Raw genomic sequence first — 14,375 nt, 5'->3', positions numbered from 1 at the left:
CCAATCCTTCTCATGGAGGAAACATGGAGAGTTGAGTAGAACATGTTGCCAAATCAATTGGGATGTTCTTCCTAGCTGTGGAAGTGACAAGATTTGCTGTGTGTCTTTGGTAATTCAGTTGGAAAAGCTTTTCTAAAGTACCTTTGTATTGAAAATCGATAAATTGTTGTTTTTTAAAGTATTTTTCTAGTAGTTATATATTATTAAAATAAATAAAAAAACACCTAAAAAAACATTAATATAATTTTGCTTTGATTCGAACACACTTTGAAAATTTTTATTGAACATCACCAAGCAATGCCTTGTCAAGGCATAGAACCTATCTTCTTTAAAAAAGGTTAGAGTCATGTTGTATATATCTAAACACCAAAAAATGAGAATAGGCTAGGGTTATGAATTTATAATCTATAATCCAATAGATTATAAGTTTATATTTAATATATCTAAACACTTAAAAAATAAAAATAAGCTAGGGTTATGAATTTATAATCTATAATCAAGTCGATTAAAAAATAAAATTATACCATTCTCACAACATCTAAATAAAAACTATATTCACATGTAGACAGACACCCATCGCTACATTCCATGCAACATCATTGCATCAAATGGTATAATTTTGATGAAATAAGCAGCTTCTGTAGCTTTTCAAAGTCGTTTTTTAGGAAATAACAAGGTCCCAATTAATCCTTCCCATCCTTTTAATCTACTTTTTTCGACATGACAAATTAGCAAAGGCAATCTTGATTGCACTTGTATGACATCATGGCATGTGAACTTGAACCTGTGAAGGCCAAGACAAGTTTACACTGGCTTATTTCCAATGGAAAGATGTGTATTGTCAGGTGGCTCAGGTCCCTTCTATGAATGGCGACAACAACTTGGTGCCACAACGATGAGAAATATACCAGTCAATTTTAACTCCTGTAGGATAAGCTTCATCATGCAATTCAATAATTGGAGATGACATAACAAAGACAAACTCCGCGCGACTCGCAAATCCATAACAAGATTCATACAGGATCAGGCATGACAAAAGGCAAAAGACAATGTCAGATTGTGATAAAGAGAAACCTAGATGCTTGATTGGATCTAAAAGTGGGAATGTGCAGTGGACCTATATTTGTAGGTGCTTTCATGGGAAAAGGTTGGTCCATCATGTGCCTTCACATGATGAAGATAGCCTTTCAGATGACCAAATAATCTGTGAATCACAAAGGATCATTAGCAAAATAAAACCCTAAGTTGATAGAGCTCAAATTAGACGAAAGCTAACACTGTTCCATCTCAGCTGATTTGGGAAAGAAAATACGAGGGGAGAAAATCGGAAGCACAGGAAGAGTAGTTCGACAGATACAAAGCACAAATATAGATGCTGAACGGAAGAATAACTTACAGATTTTTCTCAAAGAGAAACCTTCGAATCTTCCACCATTTTTGGACTTGCAAGAGAGAGAAGAGAGAATAATCACCTTTCTATGAACTTGGATGTCATTGCATAATCTGTGTACTTACATGACATGAAAAAACAGCTACTGTTACTGATGAAGGAAGTCCATTGGGAGGATAGGGATTTTCTTCCTTCTAGCCCCCAGCATTATTTATGCTATACCTATACTAACAGTTGGACAAAAAGAACAATGACATCTCAACTTTACTGGAGGAAACATAAATTAACTACGGGACCTTACATAGTCTAATAAAACTGACAACATAAACCTATCTGTACAAACTGACTTGAAACCTATGTGCAGTTAAAAAAACCCCTTTAACATTAAAGTGGATGTAACCAATGCATCACCAGGTGCCGAAACTGCATCCCACATGTTCTTGAGTGATGAGACGGAGGCGATCTTGCATAATAGCCATGGAGGGATAAGGTGGGAAACACAATCGGTAAAAGCATGTATGAGATGAAGGGAGGTGATTGTGAGGCTCTGTGGACTTGTAAATGTAAAGTCGCGAGGCCAGACCGCGGAAACCCTCAACAGGTAGATACTTCACTGAGGTCCAAAAGAAGAGCAAAACCTTTCTCTGATCTGGTGACATTTCCCCAATGATCTGCAAAATATTTAAGCACAAGATAAATAAAATAACAAGCAATGCTTTTCCTCTGACAGAACTTTACTATTAAGTAGCAGAGGTGGGACTATCTCAACTGCAGCTGACTGGTAAAAACTCAAGGTCCAGGAGTGCAAATATAAGCACATTCGCATGAATATTTTTAAGATCAAAGATATAACTAATACCGCGAAGACTTCAGGAATAAAACTCAGTATATTGCATGCTAATCTAGCTCTCTAGGGGGCAAAAGGCTTTAATACCTTCCATTGAGTGCATGTGTATTTACTGGTTTCTTCCAAGTCCCTTGAGTATCATTCGTTCAGTATGTGAATAAAAAAATAATGCACCAACCAAGAGACAGCCATCCTACTATTGGTGATAAATCAAAGTTCAAGGGAAACCCACATCCTCAGTTTTCGATGAGTAACAAATTAATAAGGTCAACTCCACACTAGTAATGGGATAAAGGACTTACAAGAAACACAGGTATAAATAGAGAAGAGCACCTATTAAAGACCTAAATGGACATGACAAACTTGCTCAAAAGCAGTGCCTTGACAATGAGCATCACTCCAACCACGCATTGTTATCAAAGATACGCTTATAAGGCTGATTTCCAAAACACTAGTAATGGGATAAAGGACTTACAAGAAACACAGGTATAAAGAGAGAAGAGCACCTATTATAGACCTAAATGGACATGGCAAACTTGCTCAAAAGCAGTGCCTTGACAATGAGCATCACTCCAACCACGCATTGTTATCAAAGATACGCTTATAAGGCTGATTTCCAAAACACTAGTAATGGGATAAAGGACTTACAAGAAACACAGGTATAAAGAGAGAAGAGCATCTATTATAGACCTAAATGGACATGGCAAACTTGCTCAAAAGCAGTGCCTTGACAATGAGCATCACTCCAACCACGCATTGTTATCAAAGATATGCTAAGGCTGATATCCAAAACAATATGTATCTTATTTCTGCTTTGCACAGCTCACTCTGCAAACAAAGTAAAAGAACAAAATCTACGCTCATTCCAACTCTCACCATGGACTGCATGGGTTTTGACTAGTTTCTTTCAAGTACCTGGAATATTATTTAAGAGTACAACAAAACCTAATGGATCATACCAAGAACCAGGCATTCTATCATTGGTGGCGCAACAAAACTGAAAGGAAACCACACACTCAATTTTATCGCCTAACAAATAAATAAGATCAACTCCACAATGTTGATGGGATAAAGAGACCATCCAGCACAAAAGAAAAACCCAAAAACTTACAGAGAATTCAATCATGGATATAATAAGCTTGCTCAAAAGTAGTGTTTTTTGACAAATGAATCCCCCCTCCCAGGGCCCACCCATTCCCAACCACAAAATGTAATTGAAAATTAAAAAAACATAATTCAAGGTTGATTTCCAAGATAAAATATTTATTTATTTTCCATGGATCCCTCATTTTGTTTCAGTTTTCAATTTGTATCCGTATCAAAAACATTTCTTCCCCAACCAACCACACAGACATGCACAGAAAGAGTAAAAAAAAAATATTGAAACAAAATCTACACTCGTTCAACTCTGTCCGTACCCCCTCCCAAACCTGGCACGCTTGTTAAGGTAAGTATGACATCCTAACCACACCCCCTATGCTCTAATTCCACAGCAGCAACCTTCTGCCCTTTCATGCATAAGTGCGCAATCAAAATAACATGAATGTTCAACACTTTGGCATTTGTTTTCATGTAAATGTCTGCATTAATACCATGTGTTCAAACTTCAACACAAAACTTCATATAATGACATAACTTAAAAACTCTTAAATGTTATCTTCAAGAACCCAAACCAAGTTGCTTATGTTCTTCCTTATTCAACCACGACATCATCAGTATGCTGAGGAATTCATGACACAACCTTGAGCATTTGAGATTCAAAATGAGTTGTAAATTTGACAAGACAAACATGGACAGCACTTTGAATTGCTTTGGTATTTTTTGTATGTCTAGAACTTAGTCATACATCTTTCAACTCAAAGAAATTGACCAAAGAGATAAACTGACATGCAGCTGTAAAATGGTGAACTGCCATGCAACCTTGCATGTCCTATTTTCTACAGCCTCATACAATAGAAAGAATTGCATTCACATAGTATTTAGGCTTTACTTAATTAGCAAAACAGCAGTACTCCTGGTAAGGATACGCAGATAGGGATTGTTCTGCCATGGTAGAAAATAATGAACCAAAGATACTTCCAAGAAATATACATGGAAAAGAGCAACAGTGTGCACTCTGCAGATAGGTATTTTTCCAAGGAAATATATTATCCAGCACATAAAGATTATAACTCATGTCATGAAATCCAGATATATGGGAAGAAAGAGCAAAGTACATGGTAAAAGAAAGCAACTTTATAGTTGAGATATGACAGGAACATAAGAATGCAAGAACATACCTTCCAGAACCAGGATATCTGAGGATCAGTTTCCTTGTAGCCATTGTACTCAGTGTGTGCCTTCCAATCTTCCACACAGATAGCATTTTCACTTCCATATAGCATCCAATCAAGATCCTCAAGCTCTAAACTCTGGAAGAAGAGCTTCGGTTGCCCAGAGTTTGAAAGAATATCAGCAAAACCACGTGCAAATCTAGATACTGGTTCAGAGATAGATGTTACAAAGCGATGCTGAATGAGAAGATCGACATATTTCTCCCGATTCTTGCTATTTACAACGATACTCTTCCCACCAGAGCAAAGTTCCACAACTTTCCTGGATCCTAGTTCCTCAACTTCTTGAACGAATGTCAGACTCAAAGCATCTGAATCAATGAACTCAGGATCCATTTGCAGAATCTGTTTGCAACTGCTATACAAGCATGGATCTGCATCCCGTATGTCTTCCAAAGTAATATGCATCCCGGCCAATTGCAAGAAAAATGCCCGATCAAATACAATGCCGACTTGCACTTTATGCATCAAAGCTAAAGCCATCACTCGACCAGAGAATGTGAAATACTCAAGGTGCATGGGATCCACCTTGGATGCTGCACATAAAATGAATACAATGAAGTCCATATATATACTTTTGTTTGTTAGTGGTTATCCATGCCAACAATTGAATCCAAGCAAGATGATGCAACTTAATTCAAGTCCAGAAACAGAAGACAATAACAAACCTCAATTATGATTCTTCGAAGAGGTATTTCAGAACTAACCAATTGCAATTTTAATGCAGTGGAAAAATTAGACATGTTAATCCCCAAAGGAACCAATTACATATTAGTGAAACACGGAATTCAGGCAACAGAGTTGGAGAAACATGGGAAATATTCCTGTATAATAACCCTAGGGACTCAGGTATTCCACAATAAAATATTTGTGACACACAACTATGCTAGTGAGCCTATTGTACAGGATGTAATGCCCTTATCCCACGTCCATCAGGAACTCACATGGTAAACAACTTTTCTACATATAAATGTTAGAGAAAGAACACTAAGAGAATGCAGTGAATGATCTCTCGTACAGTTAAAATCCAAGCAATATTAGTGAAATATCTTTGATTAAGTCACTGAGAAGGTTCCACCACGTTAAGCCACCCAGTATTACATCAAGTGTAGGAAAACTGTCGAACTTCTAAAAAATGTTAATTCAATCCTGACCATGCCTAAAATTGAATATTAAATGTCACATTCTCCAGATTTAGGTGTAACACTTCCAGATGTCCTCCCACTAACATATATCAAAACAATGAAGAATAATAGTCCAATGGTTGTAAGTGATTGATACAGCATCGACACATATTAGTGTCAACTCATATAAACTGTTGGAGCTCTCCACCACCATTTAGTGAATGTTTACTTTCCAGTGTAAATTAAAACAAATACTCAGCCCACAATCTGAAACATTAGACACACGGCAATGAAAACGTATTGTTTACATAGTCAGTATCACCTGGGAATAAAAATTCAGTTGAGAAGAGAGAAAATCCAACTTACAGAATAAAACATTCACGAACCTAATTGCAACTGTTGTTCAAAAAAAAATCCTACTCTCAGAAAAACATGAACGGTTAATTACATGAAGTTTAGGTGAAACAATTCCAGATGAGCTCATCTCACCCACTAACAACATAAACTAAATGAAGTACAAGTGCTTCTTGAATGGTTGTAGGTGATGGATACAGCATCATTACACATTATATGTAAGTTCCTATAGATTGCAGGAACTGCACATTTTGGTCATCTGAGTATATTTTTATTATCCAGTGAGAATATATGCAACAATGTTCCAAACTCTATGCTAGAGTGACACATTAGACACAAGGCAATCCAATATATTGTTTAACCATTCGTATCATCAAAAACTATATTCAATTGAGAAAAGAGAGAACCCTGTAGCATTGTTCATGTAAGGCATTCATGATTAGGGTTTTCTCGTTTTGTTACCAGGATTGGTAGCCCTGTATCCAATCAAGAAAAGAGAAAACCCAATTGCATTCAGGCAGCAGAAGCTTACCAGGATTAGGATAGAACCTTCTGCGATCACTTGGGCATGCCACAAAAAGAGCAATTTGAGGATCAAATAGAGCTTGTGTAACCAAGAAAAACCACTCCCGCAATACACCAGGACCAGTAGCTTCCTCGTTTTTAAATTCCAGAAATAGACCATCATGCAGTGCATCTGAGTCGGCATGCACTATGTACTCAAATGACTCTGCCAACAATTGTGACCGATCAATGAGCATCTCGTGAAGCTCCTCGTAATCTTCTTTCACCTCAGGGAACATCATCATAGCCAAATGCCTCCTAGACTCAAAATCAGTCACATCCTTGTTCCGAAGAAGCCACTGATGATCTTCAGTTCTTTTTGCATATCTAACAATCAGCACACACAAGGAAGCCTTTCTAAGTCTCAAAACTGTCCAAAACTTTTCCTCAGCACCCTTATAGAGTTTAGCAATGTTATTCAACTCCTTCAAAATAGCCAAATATTGAGACCAACCTGTATGATTCAACTCACCCTCTCCATTCATTTTCAAATGTGAAGAATCCTGCATTTTCCCAAGACATTTCTCCATAATATTCAGCAAATCAAAAAATATAACATGAAGATGCTCAATCTCCTTCGCATACAATGGATAATTAAATGCCCTCTTGTTCAACGGCATCGAAACCGGACCCCTACATGCCCCTTGCTCTGAAATCATACTATGCAACGGTACCAAAAACGCTGAAAAATCCTTCACAACAGCTACTGATGGCCCCACACTCCCCATCAAATCTTTAAACAACTTACTCCCCAGCTCACTAACAAACGGAAAAATCTCCTGCATAACAACAGCTCCCTTCCCCTCCTCCCCTCCTCGATACCTCCACCCACACGCACCCCCACCATTCTCCAACAACGAACCAAGACAACTCCTACACACAATATACAATGGATCATCACTCCCAACCTTCCTCAACAAATTACAAAACTCCATCACAATCGGAACACACTGCAAATGCAAACTCTTTGGCAACGAAATCCTACATGAATTCAAAAAATGCCTAATCGCACCCTCCGCGCACTCCTTATTCCCTTTAACACTCGAAACATAGAGTGTAACCAACGCAGCTGGCGCACTATTCGATAAAAACACATTCAAATGTCCTAAAGCATCCTCATTATCATCCTTCGGTGTCAAGCTAAAGAACTCATTCATCAACTCTTTTATATGCTTTGAAACATATGGATTAAAACCACACGGCAAAATAGACTTACAAATTCGACAAATGTAGGAAACCATATCATTGATCAATTGACAAGTACGGGGATGCCTAGTGCTACGCATTCGGCCAACTAAATGAAGAATCGAATCCTTCTCGATAGAATAATCGGAGAGTTTGTTTTCGTATTGCAATTGCTTACCTTCGTAGATTAGTCGTTGCTCGATCACCGGAATTCCGGTCATCACGCGAATCCGTTCATGGAGTGATTTGACGGAATCAGTCAAATTCGCGGTGATCACAATGTGAGTGCCGTCGGAGATCATTCTGATGAAGAATTGGAGCCTCGATTGAGACCGACGGAGAGGGGAGGGAGTGGAGGGAAAATCGGTGGTTGATGATGAGGCGGAGGCGGAGGCGTCGGAGACACGTGTGGGGAGCTGATTGGTGGAGGAGATGGAGGGAGGTTGTTGCAGGTTATGGCCGGTGGATGATTCGGTGTCGTCTTTACGCATCCTGACGGAGATTAAGTCAGAGAAAACGGCGTCGTGGTCATCGACATCGTCTAGTTTGCGTTTGGAGGAGCCGCGGTGATCAACGGTGGAGGAGCGCTGTTGAGGGAGGGAATCAACGGCGGGAAATTGGGGAGGTGACATTTGATGAACGGTGGTGACTGTGTTCTCCCCGACCTGGAAGTTTTTAAGGTAGGGGAGAAGGCATGAGATCGTTGTCGTAGAGGATAAGACGGTGTGGTTTTGATACACGGAGAGAGTAAACGGCGAGGGAAGGCTTGAACGGAAATTGTGTCGTCTCTGGCTCGGTGGGGTTTTTTCTGTGTGTTTTTTTTAACAGCCGTCATCAACGAAGAGACTGGTAATCTTACGCTAGTATTATTATCATCATCTATATTATTGTGAGTGACGTTCTTGTGTCTAATTACCACAGTAGCCTCGAGAGCGATGGCTAGCTGTGGTTTAGCTCATGGGGTTTCTGTTAGGTTATCATATCATTACTACTTATTAAACCCGATCTAATATAATCTAATTAATAAGCTAATTTAAAATTTAACAAGTTAATTTATGACCCAGTCGGGTTAATCTAAAATTAACTGATTTTGGAAAGATGCCCACCTAGCTGCCTGTTTTTGGCAAGAAAATTCATCACGTGCCCCTAGAAAAAAAAAAAGATTAAAGAAAGTGAAGCTTTATTTTTCATGGAGAAATAAAGTAAGTGGACCTTTTTGCCCTATCTTTAGGTGCCTCGTCTGCTATATAATTTGTGATTTACACAAAGCGTCCAACTAAGCAATATTGCTTTGCATGGAAGTAAAGAGCAATGGCGTCAATTTCTCTTCCAATAGTAAACACCACGAGGGTAATTCCCAGCTATATCGCACAACATATTTCTCAAGAATTATAAAAGATTAAATAAAATAAAATAATAATTAATAATCCATGTGTATAATTGTTATAAGGGACATGCTCACAAACACACAAATATCAATATTGGACCATGTCACGGGCTTGTGGGGTCGAGTTTTAAAAAAAATAAGATGAAAGTTAATTTAGTTAAATTTAAAGCATCCAAATGAATTTATAACTCAAAATCTAGTTTGATTTTTTAAAAAGTTTTTTCTTTTTAAAATAATATTATCTTAGATTTTTTTTAATAAAATTAAAATAGTATTAGATTAACCAATATAATTTATAACCTGGTTTAGGTCATGAAATAAAATGAGTTTAATAACTTTATTAATAGAAACTGTAAATCATTGAATTATGACACTAACACTTTAAATCTGCAAATTTCATTATATATAGTCGAGAGGTATAAAAAAAAAAACCCATTAAAATTAAGAGAATGGGCATGCTGCAAACCATCTCCAAAGTATAAGAGTTTATCGTTGCTTTCTCAATAAATAAATAAATTAATTAATAAACTTATGAATGTGAGTTTATCATTGTGGTCTTAAATTTTATAGTATTAATTAAAAGATAATAAGAATAAGTAAAAAATATTTTTATTTTTAGCCCTTATATGTCAAACTAAATTGGTAACCATCCTACTCCGCGGGCCAATATAATTTAAACAAAAAAAATAATTTGATATTCAGGTCATTAACTTAACTATATCTAATAAGATCGGTTAATTTAATAATTTGATTTAAATCAAAGGCAACAATAAAAAAAATGATTAAAAGAAAAAGCAACCCTTACCAAAAAGTCTTTAAATTAAGTTAATTTTGCAAACTAGAATCTGTGAAATTCCAAACTAAGGTTAAACAAGAAGCTCAAATCCAAATTAACTAAATGTTGATGGAAGAAATTGAGTATTAAAAAAAAACTAAAAACTTTAGCAAAGCAAAAAAAACAAGGATAAAATCTATTAAGAAAAAAATGATCGAAAGTGAAATCATAAAAAAAGTTACACTATAAAAATGATCATAGATGATATAAATAGCAATTAAGAAATGAGATTAAATAAGACAAATTTAAAAAATTAAATGAGGATGAAATTGAAAAAAATTCATTTTTCATGAGTTATTCCAAATAAAAACAAATATCAACCAAAATATCATGAACTAAATAACAAATAAAGAGAAGTAAAAAAATCAAATGAGGATGAAATTGAAACAAATCTTGGTTTCATAAGTTATTTGAAATAAAAAAAATATCAATAAAAAAATTAGGGATAAGATAAAAAATAAAGAGAGGCCAAGAGGCTGATTTGAAAAATTACAGGCAGGGCATGACGCAATAATAGAGGGAGGGAGAGGGAAAAAAATAAGGAGAAAAAATAGCCGTTGAAGTCAAACCGAAGCTCTATTTTCTACACGTGTCATTCCTATATGAAGAAGACACCGAGACAAATTTAATGACGCTCATAATGATATTTTTAGTTGCTAAAATCAGCTGCATGTACCATCCAAAGACAGTAGAACGTCTGACGTTTACCCAACACACACCATTTTTTTTTAATAAAAAAATCCTTTTAATTTTTCAAAAGACAAAAATAACCTTCACTTTATCTAATAACAACAAAAACACCAATAATATAATAGCCAAAACACCCTCATATACAAGACATGAAAAATTAAAAACCCAGGGTAAGGAGGTATTTTTACTATGCAAATAAAAAGATAAGACAAAAACACATTTTCTAGTTTGCCAAAATATTTTTATATATAAGGTTATATTGATTATTTTACTATACACTTTAAAAATAAAAATACAAATTTACCCCTCAATGACACAAAACAATGAATTAATGTTAAAGGTATTTATAATAATTTATTGTATAATTTTAAAATAAATACCCTTCTTACCCTGATCAATTTAAAAATATCATAATGATCCTATAAAAAAAACAACCATTCTCTAGCTTATCCTCTAGCTAAAAAGATTTTTCTAAAGATAAAATAGTAAATTCAATTTTCCTATCCACAAAATAAAATAAAATGAATAGGAAACAATCAAATCCACAGTGTTTTTTTGTTTTGTTTTTTAATGTGCAAAAGGAAATGGTTCTTCATGCAATTTGCTTCCTCTTTCCATTAAAATCCATGATATAATATAAAAGATTCTCTTGTCATTCTTTGCTTCCTAACTTCCCCCCCTGTGATCACACAAGTCAAAAAAAAGCTTGAAAACTACAGGCTAGCTAGGGCTACTATTCTATGATTCTATGCAGTTAGTTACCTCTCAACATTTTCCCTCCCTATATTTGATATTCTCAAATCCATGATAGAACATAAAAGATTATGCCAATGCATGCACATGTTAATTACTTAATTAGCTTAATTATGCAAAATGCTCATTAATGTACTTTTTGTCTTGAACATCAAAATAGTATTATAGTCTTGAAACACTAATCCAACCCAAGTAAAACAACTCAAATTAAAATAAAATAAAATCTTAACCTTAATTCTCCTATAAATGCCAATCTTAGTCAAAGCGACTTTAAGTGTTTTGCTGTAATCTAGGAAGTTTTCTTGAATCGGTCCCTACATCTATCCGTATACACACTTGGCCCTAGCCCATAAAATAGAGATATACACTAGCCCATGAAATAACATAACATATGCTTGCATCCAACCAGTCAAACTCCCTTTTCTTTTCTTCTTTCCTTGTCACACAAGGATTGGGTATATATTGCTACCACGAGGTTCTTTAATCAATCCAAGAAGTAGCCATCTGGGGGATTCTTAGTCCTTCACGAGTTCCTTTAGGGTTTCTTGATTGTTGAAGCGTTTTGTGGTCAGTCTTGTTGCATTTAGTTAGAGATTTACACAGAAATAGATGGTTGGCTTTGTTTTCAGGGTTTTGTCCAGATGGGGTATAAATTACCACCACTAAGTTTATTAATCAATCCAAGAAGTCGCCATTCGAGGAATCTTTAGTTCTTCAAGAGTTCCTTCAGGGTTTGTTATTTTTTAAGCACTTAGTGGTAAGTCTTACAGCATTTTTCTTGTAGTAACAGTTTGGATCTTATAGTGGACCATGGAAAGGTACAGGTTAATTAACGAACTTGGGGAGGGAACCTATGGCAGTGTCCTGAAGGCGATTAATAACGAGTCTGGTGAAGTTGTTGCCATTAAGCAGATGAAGAGAAGATATGATTCATGGGAAGAATGTTTGAGTTTGAGAGAATTGAAGTCCTTGCGGAATTTGCATCATCCAAACATTGTGATGCTTAAGGAGCTTGTCCGCCAAAACAGCATCCTGTATTTCGTTTTCGAGTACATGGAACAGAACCTTTATCAGGTAATTTCTGACAGGAAAATCCTGTTCTCAGAAGTTGAAGTTCGGAACTTGTGTCGTCAGGTGTTTCAGGGTCTTGCTTACATGCATCAGAAAGGGTATTTTCACCGCGATCTTAAGCCGGAGAACCTGTTGGTTACTGAAGACGTTGTTAAGATTGCTGATTTTGGTCTTGCAAGAGAAATCGATTCGCAGCCGCCGTATACACAATATGTTAGCACCCGCTGGTATCGCGCTCCTGAAGTGATGCTGCGGTCAGATTGTTACAGTTCTAAGGTTGATATGTGGGCTATGGGCGCTATCATGGCAGAGTTATTCACTCTCCGTCCACTGTTTCCTGGTACCAATGAGGGAAACCAGATGTACAGAATATGCAGTGTCTTCGGCACTCCAACTATAGATTCATGGGCTGATGGAATTCATCTTGCGAGGACTCTTAACTACCAATTTCCGAACTTTGATGGTGTCCAGCTTTCGGCATTGATCCCATCTGCCAGTGAGGAAGCAATCGACCTTATTTCAATGCTTTGTTCTTGGAATCCTTGCAATAGGCCTACTGCTGAGGAGGCCTTAAAACATCCTTTCTTCAGGAATGACCATTACATTCCGCCTTGTCTTCACTTCACAGCCGCTGCTAAGAGAGAAACTCATTCTGATGGATCAATAGAAGAATTAGAGCAGAAACGCGACATGGGATATTGCGGGGCTCTATATGATTCAAGTCTCAATCACAACTTTCCTTCCTCCAACAAGTTAGACACCGGTTCGAGTACAGTTGCAAGTTCTATAGGGTTAACCAGGATGTTTCCCTTTCTAGCGAACAGTTAGGGTTCGGACCATAATCTATCAACACAAGCAGAACAATTGTTCGTGGAGTTTCAGATGCAGCAGATTTGTCAGCAAGCTCGACCGTTCTTACATGCAATTTGTAAAGCAGCTCCAGTCAGTTCCTATGAAGGCTGGAGTAAAAGTCCTCTTAGAACGTTGACATGTTCATACATTTTCAACCTTGGCAGAATCTGTGTCTGAAAAGACAAGATTGAGAGACAACTATTTTGAGACGTTTGGAAATAATAATTTCAAAGAAGGCATTGACTTTGAGTTCTTCTCTTAGTTCTTCAATTCAGTATATGATGTTTTAGAATTGATTTGCATGCTCTTTAATCTTTGGATGAAATTCAAGTAACTGCATTGAGCTTTCCTTCAATAATTGTCATCAGTTCAGAATGCTGTAGCAGAGCAATTTCAGGGGCCTAATTGATTTGTGTATGATATCTTTTTTAAAGTTTTTGTTTGATAAGTCTAAATCCCCTGCTTCTGCTGGGAACCTGAACCAGCAAGCATATAGGACTGAGGATCGGTTCAAATAATTAAGTTTAGACCAAAAATACAACCGAACCGTTTCTTTATTTTTTTTTAATCAAAACTGAACCAAATAAACTAATCAAACCAATCGGTTTGATTTGGTTTTACATCTTAAAAAATTGACTAAGTCCAATTTAATTCATGGAACTTTTTAGTTGAGCTATTTTCTACTGATTTTTATTTAATTGATTTTTATTTTTATTTTTTAGTGGTTTTTTTCAGTTGATTTTTTATTTTTAAATCAAAATCGATCCAGATTTTTTAAAAAATATCTAATGCGAAATCATTCAAAAAAAAAATCAAAAAACCGTTCAATTCAACTAATCTTGGGTCGGCTTTTATTGATATTCCACATAATTCTGTAACTTGCTCACATCTTGCAACATTCAATTACGTTATTAAGGTTTGTTCTACAAAACTAAGGAAAACTTGTCATGGTTCAAGTGTGTGCAGAGTTCGAAACACAAATTATGAAAG

The 14,375-nt window shown here is 36.2% G+C and overlaps 2 protein-coding genes across 2 annotated transcripts; one reads left to right on the top strand and one right to left on the bottom strand.

Moving 5' to 3' along the window:
• Positions 1–1,473: 1,473 nt before the first annotated feature.
• Positions 1,474–8,663, bottom strand: LOC7455828 (E3 ubiquitin-protein ligase UPL5). Its single transcript, XM_002322490.4, has 3 exons — positions 6,581–8,663; positions 4,517–5,106; positions 1,474–2,061 (listed from the first exon to the last, which is right to left on the bottom strand). The coding sequence occupies exons 1-3, from the start codon at positions 8,427–8,429 to the stop codon at positions 1,798–1,800; spliced, it is 2,703 nt and encodes a 900-aa protein (XP_002322526.4). The 5' UTR covers positions 8,430–8,663; the 3' UTR covers positions 1,474–1,797.
• A 3,235-nt stretch (positions 8,664–11,898) lies between these two features.
• Positions 11,899–13,540, top strand: LOC112324460 (cyclin-dependent kinase F-4). Its single transcript, XM_024587153.2, has one exon. It carries the CDS (start codon positions 12,273–12,275, stop codon positions 13,359–13,361), a length of 1,089 nt encoding a protein of 362 aa, XP_024442921.1. The 5' UTR covers positions 11,899–12,272; the 3' UTR covers positions 13,362–13,540.
• The last annotated feature ends 835 nt before the right edge of the window (positions 13,541–14,375 follow it).

This window comes from Populus trichocarpa, chromosome 16 (genome assembly GCF_000002775.5).
Source record: "Populus trichocarpa isolate Nisqually-1 chromosome 16, P.trichocarpa_v4.1, whole genome shotgun sequence".
Classification (NCBI taxonomy): Eukaryota; Viridiplantae; Streptophyta; class Magnoliopsida; order Malpighiales; family Salicaceae; genus Populus; species Populus trichocarpa.
This window is presented reverse-complemented; position numbering and strand designations above follow the sequence as displayed.